The 22,713-nt window shown below is 50.9% G+C and overlaps 9 protein-coding genes across 9 annotated transcripts; 3 read left to right on the top strand and 6 right to left on the bottom strand.

The window, feature by feature from the left end:
• Nucleotides 1-288: 288 nt before the first annotated feature.
• Nucleotides 289-3,348, top strand: EFR3 (uncharacterized protein; the record flags this gene model as incomplete). The annotated part of the gene is made up of 1 exon (XM_041688806.1): nucleotides 289-3,348. One exon carries the CDS (start codon nucleotides 289-291, stop codon nucleotides 3,346-3,348), a length of 3,060 nt encoding a protein of 1,019 aa, XP_041542554.1.
• A 1,004-nt stretch (nucleotides 3,349-4,352) lies between these two features.
• Nucleotides 4,353-5,384, bottom strand: AKAW2_40475A (palmitoyl-protein thioesterase family protein; the record flags this gene model as incomplete). The annotated part of the gene is made up of 1 exon (XM_041688807.1): nucleotides 4,353-5,384. The coding sequence occupies one exon, from the start codon at nucleotides 5,382-5,384 to the stop codon at nucleotides 4,353-4,355; it is 1,032 nt and encodes a 343-aa protein (XP_041542555.1).
• Nucleotides 5,385-5,741: 357 nt separating this feature from the next.
• On the bottom strand, nucleotides 5,742-7,279 carry AKAW2_40476A (uncharacterized protein; the record flags this gene model as incomplete). Its single annotated transcript, XM_041688808.1, has 2 exons — nucleotides 5,742-7,130; nucleotides 7,241-7,279. 2 exons carry the CDS (start codon nucleotides 7,277-7,279, stop codon nucleotides 5,742-5,744), a joined length of 1,428 nt encoding a protein of 475 aa, XP_041542556.1.
• A 3,976-nt stretch (nucleotides 7,280-11,255) lies between these two features.
• AKAW2_40477S (putative C2H2 finger domain protein) lies at nucleotides 11,256-13,264 on the top strand (the record flags this gene model as incomplete). The annotated part of the gene is made up of 3 exons (XM_041688809.1): nucleotides 11,256-12,250; nucleotides 12,308-12,577; nucleotides 12,631-13,264. The coding sequence occupies 3 exons, from the start codon at nucleotides 11,256-11,258 to the stop codon at nucleotides 13,262-13,264; spliced, it is 1,899 nt and encodes a 632-aa protein (XP_041542557.1).
• A 440-nt stretch (nucleotides 13,265-13,704) lies between these two features.
• AKAW2_40478A (uncharacterized protein) lies at nucleotides 13,705-14,016 on the bottom strand (the record flags this gene model as incomplete). The annotated part of the gene is made up of 1 exon (XM_041688810.1): nucleotides 13,705-14,016. One exon carries the CDS (start codon nucleotides 14,014-14,016, stop codon nucleotides 13,705-13,707), a length of 312 nt encoding a protein of 103 aa, XP_041542558.1.
• Nucleotides 14,017-14,582: 566 nt separating this feature from the next.
• On the bottom strand, nucleotides 14,583-15,969 carry AKAW2_40479A (putative RNA polymerase II Elongator complex associated protein Kti12; the record flags this gene model as incomplete). Its single annotated transcript, XM_041688811.1, has 3 exons — nucleotides 14,583-15,491; nucleotides 15,571-15,915; nucleotides 15,964-15,969. 3 exons carry the CDS (start codon nucleotides 15,967-15,969, stop codon nucleotides 14,583-14,585), a joined length of 1,260 nt encoding a protein of 419 aa, XP_041542559.1.
• Nucleotides 15,970-16,295: 326 nt separating this feature from the next.
• On the bottom strand, nucleotides 16,296-17,185 carry efm7 (putative nicotinamide N-methyltransferase Nnt1; the record flags this gene model as incomplete). The annotated part of the gene is made up of 3 exons (XM_041688813.1): nucleotides 16,296-16,361; nucleotides 16,415-16,975; nucleotides 17,036-17,185. The coding sequence occupies 3 exons, from the start codon at nucleotides 17,183-17,185 to the stop codon at nucleotides 16,296-16,298; spliced, it is 777 nt and encodes a 258-aa protein (XP_041542560.1).
• Nucleotides 17,186-18,260: 1,075 nt separating this feature from the next.
• Nucleotides 18,261-18,659, top strand: AKAW2_40481S (uncharacterized protein; the record flags this gene model as incomplete). The annotated part of the gene is made up of 1 exon (XM_041688814.1): nucleotides 18,261-18,659. One exon carries the CDS (start codon nucleotides 18,261-18,263, stop codon nucleotides 18,657-18,659), a length of 399 nt encoding a protein of 132 aa, XP_041542561.1.
• A 2,616-nt stretch (nucleotides 18,660-21,275) lies between these two features.
• Nucleotides 21,276-21,851, bottom strand: AKAW2_40482A (uncharacterized protein; the record flags this gene model as incomplete). Its single annotated transcript, XM_041688815.1, has 1 exon — nucleotides 21,276-21,851. The coding sequence occupies one exon, from the start codon at nucleotides 21,849-21,851 to the stop codon at nucleotides 21,276-21,278; it is 576 nt and encodes a 191-aa protein (XP_041542562.1).
• Nucleotides 21,852-22,713: the final 862 nt, after the last annotated feature.

A 22,713-nucleotide genomic window follows, 5' to 3' on the forward strand; every position in this document is an offset into this window, starting at 1 on the left:
GCTGACCAAGGTCGGCGCTTTCCTGGAGAAACGGGCCGCTCGGGATGTCTGGCGCCGCAAGATAGGGTATGTTGTGAGGACTAGATACACTTGGGGGATCTCTGTGGATGACGGGCTGACATGTTCTGGTAAAGCAATGTACAGGTGACACTTCAGATTCTCACCGCGCTTATCGAGAAAGTGCCCCGCGACCTCCCCATCTACGCCCGCTCCGTGCTGACGGTAATTGAAACCGTCCTACGCTCCCGTGATATCACAATCGTGGAAGACTCGATCGCGACCTTCGAAATGTTCTGCCGCCATCAGGATATGGCGGCGTTGTCGGCCGAACAGGACTTTGCGACACAATACCGCGAGGTTGTGCGGACGTATGCGAGCTTCGCTGAGGTGCATTCACCCCAGTTGGATCCTGCCTCTAGCGGCCCTGCGGCGATACGGTGGCGCAATGCGGGACTTCGTGCGATCAAGGGAGTGGTCAGTTCCGAGGCGGGCTTGGCTGCCGATGGTGGAGATTCGTTGAGGATCATATTGCCGGTCATTCTGGAGAACGTTTGCCACGGAGATGAGGATGTTATCCCGTCTCTGGAACAGCAGCTTATGGAATCGGAGAAGAGCAGTGAGGCGGATCTTGCGCACCGGCGCCGAATTAGCAACGCTACCGTGCAGACTGTCGACACCGTGACTGGTGATCCGGCCTTGGCTTCTCAGTCCGCGGCTGATGCAGACAAGAAGGCGGAAATGGATGTGAGGCTGCTCGCTCTCAGCTGCCTTGAGCGCATTGTTGTTACTGGAAGCAGCCGCGGTCAAATTCGTGTGACCACGAAGGTTGTATTGGACTTCATGCTCCGCAGAAACCGAACCACCAGCTTGGGCTTGTCCTTGAACTCGCGTGATAGCTGGGCTACGTCGTTGATTGAACTGGTCGCGAAGTGGTGCCCGGTGCAGGTCCGGTTCATCATCTTGGTTGCCGCCATGGAGCTTCTATTCGATGTCAACCCTAGAGAGGAAGCCCTAGATGAACCTTTCATCATCGTTTACATGATCGACTGGTTGCTGAAGTCTCCGGTGAACATGATCGGTCTTAGCGTTATCGATATCCTTTTGGGTCTTTTGCAGCATATGTCGTTTTTGCTGTCGCCTGCGGGTTCGGAGAAGCAAGTCGAACTATCTGGGAAGAGAGCAGATTTGATCACTCTCTTCCAGCGGTGCATTGGAGACCTTACGACACATATCTACTATGGCGATCAAGTTGTAGATATGATTAGAGTTGTCTTGACTCGGATCAAGCCTTCATCCACCCACGAACATCCTGCGCAAGTTTCTAACGATTCTCCCGGAGCTGCTTCGCAGGCTGGCAGTCTCACTGGGGAGGCCAGTTCGATCGCGTTTTCTTCCACTACTGGACGGGTTGCCGCTCTTAGAGCTATCAAGAACATTCTGATAGTAGCGAACTCTCGGAATCCCGCAGCTGTATCTGGCGTGGAGTCCAGGAACCATGTCGGAATCCACGTCTGGGAAGGAACGCAGTGGTTGTTGCAGGAACGTCAAGGCGATGCGCGTTACGCATATGCTGATGCGTTACTGTCCTGGTTGAAACTCGAAACCAATCAGAGCGACCTGACCGTCAAGGATAAGCACGCAAAACCCTCAATCCCCAAAGGGGAACTAACGGATGTCGGCGAGAGGACTGGAAAGCGATCAGTGTCTACGGCGATGCAGAGAGAGAAGGCTGCCATAGCAGCTCAATTCAACTTCCTCCGAATGCTCCACCTGACTATCTATGACATCGCGCTTGAAAGCCCGACTAGCATTTCTGAAATCCGGTTGCTTCATTTGATCTTGGCCAGCCTTGTTGATAAGCTCGGGGTCAACGCCGCCCGTTTTGGACTGCCTATGGTGCTGAAGCTTCAAGATGACATGAACAGCGCTCCAAGCCTGGCATCCGGTTCTGCCAAGGTCAATATCGGAAGCTTGGTGTATGGATATCTGTGGGCCTTGTCTGAGCGATTCGAGCTGGGATCGACAGAGGTAGGCCAGGCCATTCAAGGAGAGATCTCCAAGAGGCAACAGCTTGGCCTTTGGCTTGACCCTATCCGCTTGCCCGCCGCTGATCTCGACCAAATCCTACAAGGCGGAGATCACCGTGCCACCGGTAACACCACGAACACTGATCAGATGACTCCCTTTATCACCGACGTTGAGCACCTTGTTCGTGGCATCGAAGATGCATACAACCATGCCGCGCTCGTCTCTTCTCACAGTCCTCCAGGCTCCCCAACGCGCAGCTTTACTATGCCTATCCTGGGACATGGATCAGTTTCAGCTCCGCGCGGTGATCTACTTCCTCCACTCGTTAGGGAGCAGATGCTTTCGGCATGGTCCCGAGAATCATGCCTTGCAGCCGCGGAGCGGGAGAGGACCGAAGCATTGTCCCTCAATGGCTCCAAGGCCGGAACAATGGCGATACGCAGTCACATTTACCTGAATGGCGCAGACGGCAGTTCGCCATCGACTACCTCGCCTCCATCCGCGCAGCAAAGTGCAGCCGGACTGCACAACTCGCGGCGGATGAGCGTCCCCGAATCTGCTCGGGGGCACGTTCAGAGCACTAGCAGGGAGTCCCCGGTTCATATCAACGACCTGCGTCGTGTTCTTTCCATCAACGATCAGGACAAGATGCGCCGGTTGAGCCCGCTACGTGGTCGACTGGATGCTTCCAACCGCAGCGTGGTCTCGTCTAGCAGCGAGAGCATGGTCAGCGGCTATTCCTTGTCTGAGATTGACGGTGACGGAGCTTCGATCAGGCCTCAGTCGACCAGGGATGGACACGGTCTTCCGGACGGCGACGGCATGGTGACTCCCAAAGCTTCCGCCCTAGGATACACAGAGAATGGCCAAGCCTACTTCATGGCCGCAGACGATATCCCCCCTGTGCCCCCGATTCCCCCGTCCTTGTCGGTCACCGGAGGCATGTCGAACGACTCGCAGCGATCCCTGGCCTCAGAGCGACCATCCACTGCACCAGGGCCGCGTCGGCTGCCAACAGCAAATGGCAAGCCCGGCACACCTGCCGCACCTCACCACGGCAAATCTCTCAACAAGCACAAGAGCCGGTCCAGCACGGGTCTCGCAGCTGCAGCGGCTGATGGTGACTACTCCAGAGGCCATGTCTACGACGGGGTGCCAGACCTGTCCGAGCCAACGGACAGTGCCCAGCGCCGTGACGTGCAGAACCTTCTGAACGGGTTCTTGTCCCCGGCACATGCAGAGTCGCAGTCGCGCCCCGGCAGGCCCCGTGGTGCTTCTCGCCGGGGCATTACTGGAGGAATCGGCCGTCCGCCTTATTGATGATGTATCCTCCTTTGAAGAAATACTCTCCTTCATATACTTTTCTTTCCTATTTTCCGACTATTGCATTTGCATTACCTACTTCCATCCATCCGGGTCTTCCACCAGGTTGTTCGAGTCATGATCGTCGAGGCCCATGATATATCCCATCTTTTCATTTCCTTTCAACAACCCTTTCTTTCCTTTCCTTCCTCTCTGAACATCCCATTCCTTGTGCCAAATACCTGCCTGCTACCAATTACTACCTAACATTTTTCTCCTTTGTTACTTACTACTACTACTACCACTTATATGTCTGTCTCACTATTACCACGCGCATGCGTCAGTATGGATGATGCATTGTCTATTTATGCATGATCATTAATAATGGCGTCTGCGATGGATTAAACTGACGGACTGTGATTGATTGCTTGATTGATTGATAGAGCTGTACTGCGTACACTACTTGCTTGCTTACCTACCTACTACATGCGGTATTTTCGTCATTTCTTACTATTGTTGTTGTTATTGCTGGCTACTGTATCTTTTCCCTTATTTCATTTTTTTTGGATATTACCTGCTGCTGCTGTTGCTTCCAATTCATTTACTTGTTTCTTTATTAGCTTAGCTTTTCATGTTCGTTTCCAGTGGGGCTCCTTCTCTGGCTGTGATGATATCCCGATGTAAGCAAAGGATTTGCAGCTTAGTGCCAGTCAGTGGCATTTGCATGTATTTAATAGTACCATCATTGCATTCAGCAGTGCTACTAGAGTTAGTAGTGAAAGTACTCAAAAGTATAGAATAGAAATTAGTAGCGAAAGCGAAGAGTCGGAATTGAAGAAGACAATCTGAACTAACTGAACTAAGGCTAGTAGTTGAAACCGGGTATAATATATAATAATATTACTCCGTAGTAGCGCCGTAACTCTTCTTCCCCTCTACCATGATCATCATTTTCCTGAAAGATGAGCAACGCAAAAGGCAAAGCGAAAGAAGAAAGAATCAAATCAAATCAACCATCAATACTAGTAGTATCCTCCCTGGCTCACCAATTTCGCCCTCTCATCAATTTCGACCTCATCATCGGGAATCTCCACCTCGATGGGTCCCAAAAACTCTCTAAAGATGTCCACCAGCTCCTCCTCATCAAACTCCATATGCCCGCCCTTGAGTGTTCTAAACACCAACCCACCCCGTTCATCCAATTCCCTCAACCCGATCCAATCTTCCTTGTAGATACTCCTCTCCCTGACTCCCACTACACCGCCAGATTCTCCATCTACCTCTCCAAACCAACTTGATTCCTTTGGTACCACCATCCGATCCTTTTCGAACATGTACATGACGAATTTCTCCAGTTTGCCTAGATTCTCCTTGTACGTTTCATTCTTCACCACCCGCTCGTTGTTCACGTCTGCTAGGAAATTGCTATGCTTGAGGTACTCCTCCATTTCGCTGGGTTCGGGGTCCCGGAAATACTGCGCGGGGACGAGCCGGCCCTGCACGAAGGTTGACCATCGGCCGGAGCGGAGGAGGGCTTCCGCCCCCCGGCAGATGAAGTCGTTCCAGGCGCAGGATTGGAATTGAGAGATGCCGTTGTGTTGGCTGCCCAGGGTGATGAGCGTGCGGACGGGCGGAACGTTGCAGCGTTCGATGTAGCCGCGCAGGAATTGCCCGCCTTGGGAGAAGCCCAGGGCGTTGATGGCCGGGGCGGTGGAGAGGATGGGGTCCTGGAGGAGTTGGGAGCAGACCGAGGCGATTTGTTCTGTGAGGTTGCCTAGGAAGGTTGCTTGGCGGTCGCCGGCGCTGCTGGGGGAGAGGTGGATTAGGTAGGTGTAGGTTCCGGGGTTGGCGTCTTCGGCGACTTTGATTAGGTGTTGCAGCGAGGGGCTCTGGTATTGGTCGCCGAGGCCGTGCCAGATTACGAGGGGGAGGGCGCGGAGTTCGGTTGTGGTGTTGGTTGTGCTGGTGGTTGTGGTTTGGAGTTGGTGGGTTGGGTGGGCGGTTGTGAAGGGGAGGAGGGGCAGAAGGGTGAGGAGTGGTGTTAGGGGACGCATTTTGTGGTCACAGTGTGAGATGGAGCTCGGTAGTTGTAGGTGGGAGGAAGATAAGATGAAGGTTGAGATGGAGGTATAGTACTGGTGTTGGTGTTGTTGTTGTACCTGCGGAGATGCGGAGACAGGTGGATGTCACGTTGTCGGGGCTGGCTCCCGGTGCCTGACGTAAGATCGGCATGTGACTGACGATTTAACGGGTCACTATGGAGCTCATTATTATTCTAGACAGCTTTATAGCTACTCAATTCTTACCAACACTTAGAGGATAAACGTAGAGCAGTGACATGCTTATCACGCTGTGTAGTACAAGTGGGTCATAAGATGATGTCCTGTTGAATTAGGCTCATGTGCCTGGACCTAGTTGTGTAAACGACGTCGATTGGTCCATTCTTGGGCGGGCCGATCCTCTGCGTGCCTCCCAGGAAACGTCCGTTCTGGTCCTGCTATTCTTGACAGGGGAGAAGCGCATGCCTGATCAATGTATATTCTCCCGGTCCTTGGCTCTACGGTAACCTTGCTGAACTTGACCGTATTCGGTGAAAATGCAACGTTATCTGGTCGACGGAGATTTGTCTCGAACGGATAGTTATCCGTTGATATATAACTGTTAGCTTCACGAAACGTGGTGGCAGAACATGTGAAGTCGTGTTGAGCCTGCTGTTTTTCGTGCTCGACTTGCTTATTAGTAGCGAATAGACTACCATCAAGATCGACAGCCTGGCCAAAGATTATCAGAGGGGGTGTGGTCGGTTTTCTTGATAGAGGAGCGAGCCTGGTGCTTCGTAATCTAGATTCACTGGGCACCTTCTCAATCTGTCCCTTATCTGTCTTTTGTGACATAACTCGTTGTATGTTGTGGCGGGGCTCTGGGAGCCAACCATAACTGGAGTGATTCAATGTCGATGAAGTGCTCATGGACTCTTGCGCAGACATCTGCCGTCTGCTGTCATTTGCAGTTGGTGAAGATAGTTCAGGGTTTAAAAGGCTCCGAGGAAACTGATGAGCGATTGAGTAACCGTCTCTTTCCAGGGATGTGCCATAGGCGGCCTTTATCCATTCCTCTTCGGCAAGTATCTGGTCATCTATCGTGAATCGTCGCCTGATCGGAGTCCCTGCTTCTTGAACCTTTGGGCTAGTGTCTGCTGACTGTAGAGCTTCTGAACCTGTAACCTGGAACTGCTCCTTGCCAGGAGAATTGTCAACGAAATAGTCCGGGTCCCGGACTATGGAATTTACCTGGGTGGACAATCCTCTCTCAGAGGACGACACACATGAAGCTGGGATGCTCGAAGAGTCTAGGATCCAAGACCTGTCACCGATTGAGCTCCTAACGCCGACGTTCTCATAGACATACTCATGCACAAGTGGCTTTGGCGTTGCGGGAAGGGACTCATGGTCCAGAAGCATTGACTGCGATGTAGCATCAGTTGGTGGGCCATGAAGCCCCGGATGATTAGCTCCAGCAGGTTGGCCATTTATTCTTATGTCCAGGTCTTGTATGCTCTCCTCTGCCTCTGCACCTCTGCGATTCTTGGGGTGGTAGGTAAGCTTTGGACGCAGGACGAATGATCCCAGCCTCTCACGGTCATCATTCGTTATTTTTCTCCGCCTCCCAAATTTCTGTAAAGCATCTACTGAAGGGAATAGCACCGTGAGTGGCCGTGCTGCTGCAACCGATGCCCAGTCAGCCTTCTCTAGCAGTTCATGCTTGATCCGTGCTAAGTCTTGAGCTGCTGGTGAGGACTCCTGTACAGTCGATACGAGACGTGGTTTCTTAGTGGGGTAGGAGAGAGAGGAACTATGGCTAGACTTGATCGTAACTTAGCATCAAGGACTAACAGGATCCACGGACGTACTCTACCTGCTTGCTTGGATGATGTATTGGCTTGCTGCATGGTTCTCTAGCTCGAATGCCTTCGAGGCAGATATTCTTAACTAGGGAAGTCGTGAAAGGGTCTTTCGTCTCTGCTATTCTTGAACTCTTGAAATTGTTCTTTTTATTTCCTGTATTATTGCTCGAGTGTCGTCGAAGACGACCTCCAGTCCAGTTCATGTTTCGTTTAACTCTGCAAAAATGGCAAGATGACCTAGGGAAACTTCAACAGAGACACGAGGGAGGGTATGTAACGGCGTGCGGAATGAGCGTCATGTGATGTATGATGAATACACAGGTAAGGTCAAAAAGCATCCACTTGTCAAGTTTACGGTAGAATAATATCACTACGAGTGTGGTATTGGGACCGAGGACCAGGCCGCCAACACAACAATAGCTACATCGGCAACTGGACACAATTGGAAATAGCTGATTATGCTTGTGACCTAGGGAGCTTTCATAATCGTTGATTGTGCCTAAGCAGCTACGATCGCAAAACCCGTTCATCGAGAATTCGAGGGAGTGCGCGTATAGGAGCCGGAAGGAGGTCGTCAGGGTATCACAACGCATGCTCTGATGAGGCCGCATAAGGTGTATAGCGACCCAGAACACAGCTTTATGATTAGATTATGTGATCTTATTTGTGTACAAGACGAATTGGACAACTTACCACATGAGGTATGGTGAAGTCCATAGACTAGCATCATTAGGACTCTCGTCTAAGCAAGACATCTGGAAACGGCTCGGCCCGGAAAACGACCCAGCTCACTACCGTAGAACTTGGGCGTCACTAATTTAGCTTCATCTTGGATCATCGGAACCTCGGCTTGAGTGGGGGTGCAATCCGTGCAAACATATCACGTGCATGATTCGCTTCGGCGGCTCTTAAAATATCTTCCCACATGCCAAATTCTTTTCCCTTTCTTCTTGACACCACGCAGACGACAACAGACACGCCAGAGGTGGCAAAGATGGTGCCTGCATCATCTTATTTGCTTGCTCGGAAGCAGACATGAGGAGTTCATTGGCCTTGCTTTGATGTAGGCGGGTTTCTGAAACTGTTTCGTGTCAGCGACGCGACCAGCTGGCAGCCTCGTCGCACAGGGTTCCTGGCGAGGTCTGCGCGCCGTCTAGCTTTCTTTTTGTCTCTTTCCATTTTCTTTTTTTACGACTCCCCCTTTTCTGGGTCCTTCAGGCAACAGGTAAGCGCAGCACTTGTTTCTTTTTCTACCCCTTTTCTACATGGGTGTCACTGGGGGCTATTTGCCCACAATGATGAACACCATACCAATAAGCATAGTTCACCTGAGATCTTCGGATTGTTGAACGAAAACTGTATACCATCTTTCACCTTTATCTGATATACACACACCCATTGTTGCGTCATTGTCTGCTATTCAAATTGGAATATCGTTCGAGAACCAATCGCTGACATTGCATGCTTTAGGATGCCTAGAACTGAACGGTGCGGGAATATACGGCGTAGAACGGGATACCCATAATTTAGAATTTTAATTTGAGAGAGAGCGGGATTATTGAAATTGTGATGAATCCAATCCAACCCTGATTATTGAACTTCCAGCTTATTCTGAGACAAGCGTAAAAAGAAACTTCCCGGCAGTCCCGTAATTAAATCCATCACATTGCTGCCCAACTTCCCGTGGTGTCAAGTCTTGCTTGCGCCGGTGGATGAAGCCCGGAGTGCAGCTGTCAACTAATATCCGGAAGAAGGATGTGAGGTTCCTCATCATGAAACGTAGCAAACATGACAGTCAAACTGGATGGCACAACCCCTCCCCCTCCTTTTCTTTCGCAGCAAGCGGCGAGATTGGGCGAAGCGAGCCGCTGTGGCATGAAGCAACACGCTGTCCCGGGGAAGGAGGGGCAATTGTCAATTATGTGCAGTAGCTGCGACTTGTCAATTATGTGCAGTAGCTGCGACAAGCGAGATCCCTGTTCCGCGAGATGTAGGAGGGGATTGACGTGGTGGGCATCATAGCCAAAGGATGAAGCCAAAGTTGGCATCCTTTCACGAGGGCAAGCGGGGCCGCCGAGGAAATGCCGATGACTGGCTGGCAGGTACAGGGATAGCCCTGCACGCGACAAACCACGGGGAACGCTCAGGAAGGGCTCGGCGCCAATCATTGAGGATTGCCAATCCTGCCGGCTGAGGGGCTTTGCTGCCGGTGATGCAACACTGCAGCCCATCTTCTCCTTGGCCGCCAATCATACTTCTCGGATAGGTGGAGGACGGGTGAGGCCCGCCTCACCGCTAGATTGAGCAATTGCCCGGGTGGTGCCGTTGCCAAATGATACCTTTAGATACATCCACCCACCGGCCACGTCAAGCCCCTCCATGATGGGCGACTTCCGAGAATCATTGGCAGAGAGGGACCGGACAACACCACCTGGCGCTGCACCACTATCACCGCCATGTCTCGCAGCGCCAAATCATCATGCTCGATACGGCCAGTGAGGCAGCCGGCTGCAGCAAGCATGCACTTTCGGCACACGCTTGGACGCACTGTCTCCTCCGATTACCCCCCACGCCTGGCCTCCTGAACGAGACTCCAGCCGGTTCCCTCGCCTCTAAAAGGCCGTCCTTTCCCCTCCAGATGGAATTCTTCTCGACCTTTCCTATTCTCCTCATCATCATCACACCAGACTCAAAGAAGAAATCCGAACTTTGCCCACTCTTGATACCCAACGAACCCAAGATACCCCCTTTTTACTTTCCATTGATCTTCTCTTACTCCACACACACACTCAACATTTCCAAAACACACACTACCCCTCCATACTACTTCTGCTAGATTTGTCACAGTCAAATCAGCTCTTGCCTACTACTATCCCATCATCTCCACTTGCTCTCAAGGCTTGAACTACTACTTGCTTGACTCTTTTGTTCTTTCTCTGTTACTTCAAGTGTCCAATCCGTGGATCTTGGAAAAGAAAAGAAACTACTTGCCTTCCCCTCCTGGCTAGATCAACCCTTGAACTGCCCTTCTGGAAACCCAGTCCGTATCCTGGATAGGATTTGCTTGCTTTGTTTTGTTTTTCGCTCCTCCCAGGCTTTAGTCTGAGTATACGGCAACACAATAACAGGTAGTCCCCTCATCATTCTCCTTTTGTCTGCTTGCTTTGATTCTGCTTTTCTTTCTCTTGCTTTTGTCCCTTTCTGCGATTGTTTGCATTTCGAAACTCCTGGATCCGCTTTTATCGACGATCTTTTCAACGACAGCAGCACTATAGAGGACCCCTGGACTCTTGAATCTCTTTGCTTCCGCTGGATTCTTCCGTCGAAGTGACGGATTGACGAAAACATGTGACCATGGAATTCTTTTGCTTGTCCACAGCAGCCGCTGTGTGGCTGGACACTCTTGAGTGTTGTTTAATGTTGCACACTCAATTTTCGATTACCCCTGGACTATCCTTTCTGCCTGGAACCACCGGATCTCTCCTCACTAAGCCTAGTGGGAGTTTGGACATTTGCCTTGGACCCCCTTTTTTGTTGGCCTGTTTTCTCCGTTCCCGATTTGGATTTCCCACCGTTCTGGATTAGAAGCCGTCTCTGGAAATAGCAATGAACACACAATGAACTCCGACCTTGGAATTTTCGATCAAAACATCACTGGATTTCGACACTTAATGGACTGAACCGTTGATCAACTTATGTGTTGCATCTTATCACTTGATACCCTTTTGTAGTCTGGATCCCTGGATGGATACCTTAACCGAGACTAGACGACCCGATCTACTGCAGCTGCAGCTTTGACGCCGGAAACAAGCACCACGGACATGTTGCCGCTTTTGCCGATCGCTTTACTGGTTATGACCTCAGATATACTCCTGGATTAACAACAGTACACCCCTTCTCATGGATCAAGCGGTAACCTCCCTGGATTGATCTACACACGACATCCTCTTGGTTGGTGTGCCTCGACCTTAAAGCTTGTATGAATGATTTATCTGACTGATTATAGGCCCTTTGACGCAACATGGATCCCAGATGCAGACCATCGTTCACTTTCTGTCATTGTTATCAACAGCGATTAGGTGTAGATGTACTGACTCTTAGTTACTTTCTAGTGCTTGCCATTTGTTTTCCAGCTTGTCTGGTATTAGAACACCCACACACAATGTCCACCAAGATCAAGAACGACCCAGAGAACATGTCTTTGTCCCAGTCATCTTTGCACACTATGGACCACTTGTCTCAGCCGAGACAAAACCAAATGATCCCAGGGATCCCCAACATGGCCTCCAGAGGAATCCAGGATGATGAACTTTCGAGCCAGGACAATTTCTCCTTGTGTTCAAGCACACACCCCAACCACGGGACCCCCAATGACTTGAAGGGGTGGTCTCTGAGCGACGTGGATGCACTTGACAGTGGTGCGATGTCCAAACCAGAGTCCCCGGAAGTCCAGATGCTCTCTTTCTCTTTCTCTCAGCAACTGCTGCCATCGACCGTTGGCCCTAGTGATGTAATGTATCATCACGCCGGATCCGATTTCTCAGGCATCCAGGATGTGACTGAACAGAATGACCTGGATTTCTCCCATGCACATGACTTCAACCACTACTCCTCATTGGTTGACCTCTCTGCCTTTGATAATGAAGTTTATGGCCAGAATGGTACCCAGTCCTCTTGCACTCCTGATGATACTCTCTCCAGCCACAGCTCTCATGCGGATGACGGCCACCTGGCCGGCAATGAGGCGTGGAACTCGATGAACTACCACGGATCATCCATGGATCAGTATACCACTGGCATGTTCCAATCAGTGCCTGTTTCTCCCCCCTTGTCTGACGCCAGTAATGATGTTTCTGTTACTTCCTCTTGCTCTGCCTCTGGATACCCCACCTTCATGAGCCATGAAGATGCCATGCTCAAAGATGTTACAACCACTCCCGTTGGAAGCCATGGAATCAACCTAGGAGCCCCATTGTTCCCCCTCACTCCCCCCTTGAGTGAGCAGGACCCTAACAGGTTAGTATTTCTCTATCGCATTTGCAGCTGTGAGCAGCCGATTCTGACCCCCAACAGAACCATTCGGGCAACCAAGAATGCACGTAGGCCAGCCCTGCAGACTTCCATGTCCCAGACCCAGGTCAAGCAGGATCCTGAATTTTTCCCACCCCTGCCCGTCAAGGAAACGCTCCGCCAGAAAGCCAAGGAGGGCTCTGATCTCCGGAACCCCCGGGATCACCCTTACTACTCCCTGCCCACTCACAGTGATGGAAAGTACTACTGCCCCTTTGCCAACGGAGAGAAGCCTTGCAACCACCCCCCGACTACTCAGAAGTGTGCCTATCAGTAAGTCAAACCTGCAGCGCTTCGATGAAGCATCGACACTAATCGTGCAACAGCAAATACTTGGACTCCCACTTGAAGCCCTACCGCTGCAAGGTCGCCGCCTGCATGGATGCCCAGCTGCAGTTCTCTTCGAACGCATGCCTTTTCCGCCACGAGCGCGAAGCCCATGGATTCCACGGTCACGGAGATAACCCCCACCTGTGCCTGTTTGAGGGTTGTGACAGGTCGGTGCCCGGCTACGGATTTCCCCGCAGGTGGAATCTGTTCGACCACATGAGACGTGTACACGACTTTGCCTCTTCGGACAGGCACAGCTCCCCGGATGCTTCCCCTACCACTGGACCGGCCAAGAAGAAGGAGACGGGCGGACGCAAGCGTAGAGTTGCTGGGGTCACTGGAGCCCCCACCATGAAGCGCACTCGTTCCACCCAGTCCCAGACCAACCCTCTCAAGGCTGCCCAACAGACTTCTGCTCATCACAACCAGAGACTCCAGAATGCGGAGAGAAACTACTACAACTGCCGGTCCCGGCTGCTCGAGGAGCTCACCAATATCACGCCCCAGGATTCTTCCATGCATGAGAAGGTCAATGCCAGCCTTCAGGAGCTCATTACTCTTGGACTCAACTACCGCCACATTGAGGCCAGCCAGGCTGCGGCCCAGATCGCTCACGGTCTTCCTGCTTGAATGCTTTACTGCGACGATCATGTGCAGTCTTTTTTAAAATTTATCTCCCCAGGCATCGCCAAGTGCTGGATGGTTCTCATAGGAAGGATCTCATGGTAACGGGAAAGAGCCGTGATGGATAGAAGTTTCATGGAAAGGGTCCGTGAAAGATCATTCTCTGACCATCGGTTGGATTTCTTATTTCATTCCAAAGGATCCTTGGCCTCCTGCAGCTGCCCGGAGAGCTCCCCGCTCCAGCCACAATGTGTCCACGACGCATCTCGCGGCTTCACCCTCGGTGATGCGGATCTGATCCCATCACCTAGAGGGGTATCTTCCAGACCATTACCGGACTCACTACGGTGTAGGTTGGTATGGTGGAAGCCCTGATCGGGGACGACAGCTCTGGGCGGTCGGATAGGAGATGCCTCCTAAGTCCTTAATCATTGTCTTGTGACAGTTTACGTTTCATGTACGCGCAGCTTGCTGCGCATGGTTCTGTAAAAACTTTTGTTCAAATTCTGTGTATCTTCTTGCTTTTGGGCGTGGTTTTGCTTGCTACTTTTTCGGTATCGATGCGAAGCATCGACCTTCATCTCGGGCCTATGTTTGAAAGAGGTCAACCAGAGAGAAGAAAAAAAGATGGGAACGGGGCGAATTGGAAATACAGGGACGATGGTTTTGTACATGGGTTTTTTGGATTTGGACATGGATATAGATAACGGGTTTGCATTCATGTATAGGTGCAGGTCGTGGAACAGGAGGCCTGCCATTATCTTATGTATTGGGAGTTCATACGTGCATTTTGTCCTGTGAATATTCTTTGTTTCTCTTGCACCTTTTTTTGGGATTTTTCAATCCCCGCTTTGGATATAGCTTGACTACTTACTCATGTTTCTGAGGGTCGCTGTCTCTAGTTTTTTACTCTACTTCCCTGCTAGCGGGGATCAAAAGTTTTGCTATTTTCTTCCCACTACCTACCTTTCAACTCTATTAGAGCTGTAAATTGTAATCTCCTTTGAAAGTTACGACAAATACCCAAATCGAGAAGCTTTTTCGAATACAGACACTCGCCCATCATCAGTCATAACATACGTATGTCAAGTAACCTGCCAGTAGGCCTACAGCCAGACGTTATTTGCAGTAAGCTATAATGAAAATGACGCTCTCTAAATACTTGCAAAAACACACGCTTCTATGGTAAACTTTTCCCACCTGTCTCTATCTCATCACTATAAGCAAGCCTTGCACTCACCGAGAACATACCCCCAACCTACCCCAACACCCTCATCACAAAACCAACCACAAAAAAATAACCGGACCTTTGGAAAAAATGCGATTACTCGCCCTCTGCCCCAAACTCCGCATTTAAAAACCTCACAAACGCATCCGGCACCTGCTCCGCCGTCAACCCGCCCTTACTCGATGCATGCGCCCCCTGCACATACGCCCGATTCAACGCAATCCACTGTCTCCTCAATCTCTGCAGTCTCGGCAACGCAAGAATGCCGCCCGCGCCGGCTAATTCATCCGTCGTGCCGGACGTGGCCACATGCGCCGGAACATAAACGGGCATGGACGCCTCCGGGACGGGGATGCTTATTCCCCGGCCATTACTGCTGCTGCTGTTGCCGTCTTGGCACTGCGCGAGGGCGGCTTCAGCGGAGGGGTTGGAGAGCGTGAAGCTGCGGATGGCGGAGACGATGGCTGAGGTGCGCTTTTCCATGTTGTAGAGGGCTGTGGAGTCTGTTGCGGCGGGGAGGGCGGTTGCTTGGTGGGGTTTGATTTTGGGGCGGTTGGTGCGGAATGTAGAGGGATTGTTTGCTGTTGTGGTGGTGCTTGCTGCTGAGGAGAGGCTAGTATTGTTGAGGGCTGAGGTGAGGGTTGATACGGAGGTGTTGGGATCGGGGGTGGTTGCTGCTGAAGGGTGCGGGATGCCGGTTAGGGCTGTCCAGATTTCGGCGATTGGGGGGGATGCATCGGTCCAGGGGACGGTGAAGAGGGGCTTGTCCCAGCGGCTGTGGATGCTGGGCTCTTCGTAGCGGAAGATGAGGTTGTTGAGGAGTTCCGGGGGGTAGGGGTCTTCTTGGTCGGAGGTGGGTTCGGTGGGGGATTGAGTCGCTTCGGTGTCAGGCTGGGGAGTGCTCTCGTTGTTGTTCTCGTTGTTGTTGTCGTCTGTGTCTTTTTGACGGCGGAGTCGAGCCTCGTTGTTTGCGACGCATTGGTCGATGGGTGTGCCGACGTGGACCTGGTGGTGATTGTGTTAGCTTGTTGCTTGATGGTTGTTATTGTTGAAGGAGGATGAGAGAGGGCATAGCATAGCATACCACGCAACAGGTCGTCCCTAGTGCCTTCGCCTCACACCACAGCTGATACCGGTATCCTTTGATGTAGTTCATTCCGTCGAGGATCACGAAACTGTCCTTGCCGAGGGCGCGCTTCGCCCGCGCATACGCCACGCCTCGGGTCTCCTTTTCTGTGCGGGCATGGTCGTAGACGGTTCGCGGATGGGAGGGATCATGAGTAGGTACGACATGGATCTTGTAGCGGGGTTTCGTGGAGGGAAGAGCGCCGGTGTTGAAGAGTTCGGTTTGGGTTTCTTCGAGCTGCTTTGCGAGTTGGTTGGCGCGGTAGGTGAGGCCGGAGCAGGGATAGCCGGTCAATACTATGAGCTATGGTTGGTTAATGCGGATCTATCGCGAGGGATGGAGGGAATTTACCGGCATGATGAGAGGGAAGAGGAGCGATCAACAGTTATGGTCGGTTGCTGATGTTGCGCGGTGGATTTGCGGCGGAGAATGAATTGTTGGAAGTTATTTTTGCGCGGGGCGGCTCGGTGGGGTCCATGTGACTGACGGCTCTATACAGTTGGAACAAGCACAACATTGTCGTCTACTTCTAAACATGCTCGCTCTGAAGCAGATATTGCCATGTCTATTTGCATTTTATCGCTAATATAAACAACTTTTATTGTAGGCGTATCTATTTGTCTACACGTCTCAAAGCGAGTCATGACTCATAAACTCATCCATTTCCTCCAACGCCAGTTATGCTATTTCAGCTCCTCCTCTGCCCAGCGAAGTTCATATCCAAAGACCGTCCTTCTCAAACGTTCATCCTAGAGTATGTTAGCCAGATTGCCAGTTAACCAGGTGGGGCAACTACACTTACACCTGGGTCATTCTCGAACAACACCTCATCCATAAGCTTCTCAAATATCTTAGTTACTTGGAAGCCATTCTCCTCCGCCAGCGGGAAAAACTTCTCCGTCTTGGGCAACAGCCATGGCTCATATGGCGTGAAGATCACCAACGCGACGGCCTCCTTGGTCCGCTTCAGGGTCTCCCGCATCGTCTTGATCAGATTGGGATGCTCGCGATGACTGTAAACCACATCTGCCATGATAAGCACATCAAAGCCCGTCGCACCAGCTGGCAGGCACGCAAGCAGCGGCTCTACCGGGTTTCCCCATTTATATCCATCAACATGGAGGGAGCCAGGGTTCGCGATCTGAGGCTCAGCCAACGAGGCATTGTAGCGCATGTTTTGAACAAGATCCAGGTCGGGGTAGTCGGTCATCACGGTGGTGCGGGCGCCCAGAATGGCACTGACGATACTCGGGACACCGGCGGCGGCACCGATTTCGAGGACATCCTTCCCCTCAATTAGTGTGCTGGCGCGTTCCTCGATGTAGTGGGAGCTGGTTCGGCCGGCGTTCCAGAGGAGGTTTCCCTAGAATGAGCGGTTAATGAGTGAAACCGGGTGAAACATGAGGTACCAGGAGTGCCGTACATAGAGAGGATGGCTACCAACGAGGCGCACGCGCACTTTTTGGCCGGAGAGCATGTGATGCTCTGCAAAGGTGGGCTCGGGCTCGGGTTCATAGAAGCCCTCGGGGTCCTCGAACATGGCCGCCGTGTCAAAATTGTCTTCTTCCGCCATGATGATCAGATGCGAGCCTAGCTCCAGCGGATGAGTAAATCGATCTGGTGAGGATGTGAATGTCGCATGATGGGCGATGGGGCGGTGATGCGCACCGAATAATGAATTCTCGAATGCGAATCTCAGGGTGGAGTCTTTTTTCGTGGTGGGGGAATACCGTAAAGGGACTAGTGCGGGTGAGTGAACCACAAGAGAGTCACCTGACCTCACGTGCTGTTCAGCCGAGGCATCGCCGCGTAATACGGTCACGGTACCTGCATCTCCTAGGCAAACCCCGCGTGGGGTCGGGCGGAGAGACCGCCTCGCATACCGGCCGGGTAATTATCGGCATTACCTTTTCGCGAAATTTTTGCTGGCCGATGGTTGCTTTTCAAAAGCAGCAATGCAACAGGAAGACTAAAGAAAAAGAGAGCAATCATTACTAGTAGTCACAATAGTCTGATAGTTTTCAGCTCCTCGCGACGGGGGTTGTCGATCATCGTCAACTGAACTGATCTCCGCTTGACTAGTTCGATGATTGTCCTTTCCCCCCTCCCTCGCTAACTCTCAGTATATTATCGCCTGATTGACCTTGCGTCCCAAAAGTACGATCCCGACCAATTGATCGCAGCGCCCCGACTATCTGTGACTATCGCAACCGTCCCTCACTTTCCGGTTCAGCGTCATCCGTTCGTGGAAATTCCACTTATCAGCCTTTAGCCTTGCCGGACGTCATACCGCGGCCTTCTGGGACGAGCCCCACGTGTTGCTGCTTTTCCTTTGCTGGCTGGCGCTTTTTCTTTCTTTCTCTTCTGCCGGCCTCTTTTCCTTCTTTCTTCTCCCCTCATCACGCCATCTTCTATACGCCAGCGATCAGGCTAAGGCGACTAACGACTCCACCGGATCAGTCCATTCAATCCCCGATACCCTCTCTACGCCTGGACTGCGATCTCATCTCGCCAGCTGAGCCTAGCCTTTTGCTCCCTTGTCGCTCCCTCCTCAGCGCGATCGCTGCCGCCCTCATAGACTTTTCCCATCGCTATCGTCCTTTATCACCACCACCTCTCCTCCACCATAGATATATAGAGAATACAACATGGACGGCTCCTCCCGCACTCTGACTCCCTTCAACCAACCTCAGTCCACTGCACACGTCTCACCAGGATACTCATCGCAACCTCAAAACACCCTGGGTCTCGCAGCCGCAGCCGCCGCTGCCGCAGTCAACAGCCAAACCGCCCAGATGCAGTTTCAATCCCAAGCTCCCACTACAAACGCCAGCGAGCAACAAAACCTCACCGATCTTTCACAAACCTCTGCTGCTGCTGCGACGATGGGCCAGCCTGCAGCGGACACCTACCCCCACCAAGTCACTGGGTCGGGCGGTCCCACGGCGACAGCACCTTTCTTACGAGACTTTAGTCTTGTTGCAGAGGCAGCCAAGCGGGCACAAATGTCTGTGATGGTGCGAGATCTGGAGAGTGTCACGCTATAAATGGCATCAGCTGGGAGAAGGGCACCTCTGACATCATTGCTTATCTCGGGGTGGGAGCACGGGACCAATATGACTGATAGATTGGATGGGACCGTTGACGAGATAGAGGATATCTATCACCTCCATATATTCAATTTCTTTTTGATTAGAGAGGAGTGCGTGGTGTATATTTGCGGTTCATTTATCTTTGGGTGGGGTTGGGTGTTGTATCTCTTTTTGGATTCGTCCCTTCAGTCTGCTTTACACCTCGGTTTACCTTCTACCTAACCACTACTCATCTCTTCTTTACAGGCTGATTTCTTTGCGTTGGGTGAACTGCAATTATTCTGATTGGCGAGCACATACACATTATATTATTTACTATTACTGTAGGTACAGGTACTTACTCCATTTCATTCTAATTATTTCCACTTTGATTGGACACTACTACCAACACCACTCCTGTCTATTAATCTATCTAATATCTACTCCAAATTAACTAATCTATCCTTCCTTTCGGGCTTAACGGTCGGCGGAAACCAAACCAAACCAAGGCAGCCACTTACCTACAACGAAGTACTAGCACTAATAATCAGTATATTAAACCCCCTCATTTCGGAAATTCCACTCCATCCATTCATCCCTTCCCCTTCTAAAAATTATTTCTCTATTCTGTCATAGTCCATTCAAAACCAAAAGCTTGACCCCTCCCAAAACGCCCGGACAGTTACTAAACTAGTCTAGTGAACTAATTCCCTGCTGTACTAAGACTAAGCCACTGAACAAGGAGGCCAAAACCGGAAATTAAACACAACTAGTACTAACCGCCCCTTTTCCAATTCCGACCAATCTGTACGACACCCACTTGTCCCACTTGCACTTCTTAGTACCTGATGCTTGGATACAGCGTACAGCGTACAGATAGGTAGATAGATTGGTTTCGAGTCCAATGTAAGTATGTATAGGTAGTTCAGAAGTAACCGGTTAGTTGGACTAACTAGTAATTAGTCTGGGGGATAGCCGAGTCATTGATTCATTTGTGCAACTAAAACCTGTCTCCTTACACACTAAAGTACTACTTACTACGTATCACCCCTGCACTTCCCGGCGCTTAGGCACAGCGTTATTGTTCTGGTACCTTCTCTTTCTTCTCCCCCTCGGTTCCCTTCATTCGCCTAGAATAGATTGAGAAGGTAGCCTACTTCGCCTGTTAGTTTGTAAGTTCAATCCCCGGAAATTCCGGAATTGCAAGGCAAAATTAATAAAAAAAACCAAGTATTGGCTTGGAATTTAAACCGTGAGGGGAAAGGGCGGGAAGGGGAGGGGAAGGGAAAACAAGGCAGAAACCCTTGTCACTTACTCTTGTTCTTGTTCGTTTTTCCCCACTTGCGCCTATTGTATGGGTTAGTTACTATTTACTTGCTCACCCACTGGGGAACTCCTTGATAGATGGACCGGTTATGGTGGTGATGATGATGATGATGGTATTTGTGTGCAACAAAATTAACGTCTACAATACTGCAATATTATGATTAGACCCCACCAGATCATATCTTAATACAACAGGATAAGATGAGACTAACTAGTTAGTACTACTTATGTCGCGATAGCGATAACGAGGGTGCAATTTACGGTTAAGCGCGGAGGGGTAACTTTACGATAATGATAAAGGATAAAGGATAACGATAAAACTAGGCAACTATTGTGATAGTGATAAGTTGGTTGCATGCAGGTACATGGATAAGCCCGTATTGGATACTGATGAACAAGTGGGTTGATTGGCTGTGCCTGGCGTGGTGTGTGGGTGGATATCATGATGAACTGTACATCTTATATTCAGGTACTATTCTTAGAGGGTCGTATACAACAGGTGATTTGACTACTACTGCAGTGGATAGTAAGTAATTCTTTCGGAACTCTTTGTTCATTGATGCAGGTGTGTATATATGAAACATGATGGTTTTTTGAGGGAACAAATATAAACAATAAGGCTATACAATGCCGCCCGCCCATGCAGTGTGAAAATATATGATCATCAATGTATGTGTATATACATGATCTATATACAGATGTATACCCGATCACCGAGAGGTGTGAAGGTGAGCATGGGTATGTATATAAATACATGTTTTGGTTGAATGTGCAATTGCGATTCTTCTTCTGCTCAAAGCATTCTGAAGAGGTTAAGCGAAACGGAAACCTGCATATCGAGGTAAAATCAAACTCAAAGCAAGATAAACTTAACACCGAACACCGAGCTAATGCGGACACCCAACCTTGTAAATGGGAATTGAAAATGAGAATTTGAAAAAATGTATTCAATTTTGAAAGAAATGGGCCCGGTAAGGAAGGTATGGATGAATGTATGATGAAGGAAAGACTTTTGACTGGTATTATAGATCAAAGGATCGAATGATGCTCGCCGCGCCGTGCTGAACTCCGATTATAATGATGCGGTTTGGGTTCGTGGGTTGCATGCTTGGGTTGGGATGGGTCGGTTATGTTGGTACTTGTGGTGATGTATGTGCGGGGGCGGCTGTCGGCGTCTATGTGTATTAACTCTCGTCGTGTCGATCAATTAGGGTAATGGCGATAGAGATGGTGACAATGATGCAATATCGAGAGTCGATGATGAGATTATATTTGAGTCGATGCCCCAATCAAATTGGGCTGTGAGATACTCCCGGCCTGACCCGGCGTCAACTTCTTCGAACGTCTCGACCCGAAGATGGAAAACCGCCGACTGAGCCTCCTGGAGGGCTCGGAGGCGAGTATCGAGAGGGGACGGGGCCTCGGGGGTTGCGGTTCGGCCGCCACAGGCACATCCATAGAAGGCGAGGAGATCGATCCGCTTGATCCGGGGATTTCATCTATCCCGAAGATGGACTGGCGACGCTTGCTCCGGATCTTCTCGCTGCTGGGTTGGAGGGTCAAGTCTTCCTTGATGTCGTCGAGGGCGTGGGAAAAGCGGCGCAGAAGCTTTGGCTTCTCAGCAATGGATGGCGCGCGCTCCTCCAATCCGTACATTTGTAGAGGGGTCGAGTCTGGGACATCTTCCCTCACGGGCGTCGAGTAGTAGCGGGGGATCTTGTAGTGTTGCGGACGGCGGCGGGGAGCAGGAGGAAACCATACTTGATGGTGAGGAGGGTGTTGCGAGACGGGGCTGCCGGAGAAGGAGGAGCGAGAGGAGTCGGTTGACGAGGAGGTCAACATATTCTACTGATTGTGGTGGGTGTATACCAGGAACGGATTGAGGGTGGGATAGGACTAGGCGGAAACGATAGTAATAGATACTCCGGGGTAAGAGGATATAGGAGGAGCAGTAGTAGCTGGGGTGGGAATGCAAGTATATTCAAGGATATGCCACGGAAGCCGAAGACGATTGAGGAAGAAAAGACTGATGATAGAGCGGCAGGGGGTGGAAAAGAAACGAGAGAATCGGGTGGTGGTTAGTCTAACTCCAGACAAGTCAGACGGTTCGTCTGATCTCGGTGTAGGGATGGGATGGGATGGGGGTTAAAAAATACTTAATACAGGACTATAATTATAGCTCCCAAGCACTAGGGGAGAAAAAGTGGGGACTCGCGGAGTATTCACTGGCTTATTACAGACACAATGGATACTTACCTTACCTGGGGACTTTTTTTTTCCTGCGGCGTATTCCCGTGTAACCCGTACCGATCGTATGTTGGCCCTTTGTTGCCATCCTTTGTTGCGATGGCGGAGACGAGGAAAAACAGCGTGTGTTTGTGTCTGTACAGTCTAGTTTGACTGAACCAGACTTTTGCATCGCTTGGTTCCATCGCTCTTCCTCTCCCCCTCCTCCCCCTCCGGTGGTGCTCCGAAAGTGCTGGAGAACTCCGTGGATGGTGGACCAGTGCCAATTTCTCTCGTCTCCTCACTAGAAAAACTACGGTACGGAAGATTTCAACTAACTCCTGATCGAGATCCTGCTAATTGCCCTTCGACTGTCTTCCATCCATATCAGATCCTTGTCCTTCCTAACCGCTCGGCTCGCCGTTTGCCGTTCCTAGGAACCCAGCCGATTGGAGTGCACCAACCGCCGTCACTTCTG

Source organism: Aspergillus luchuensis, chromosome 4, assembly GCF_016861625.1.
Source record: "Aspergillus luchuensis IFO 4308 DNA, chromosome 4, nearly complete sequence".
Taxonomy (NCBI): domain Eukaryota; kingdom Fungi; phylum Ascomycota; class Eurotiomycetes; order Eurotiales; family Aspergillaceae; genus Aspergillus; species Aspergillus luchuensis.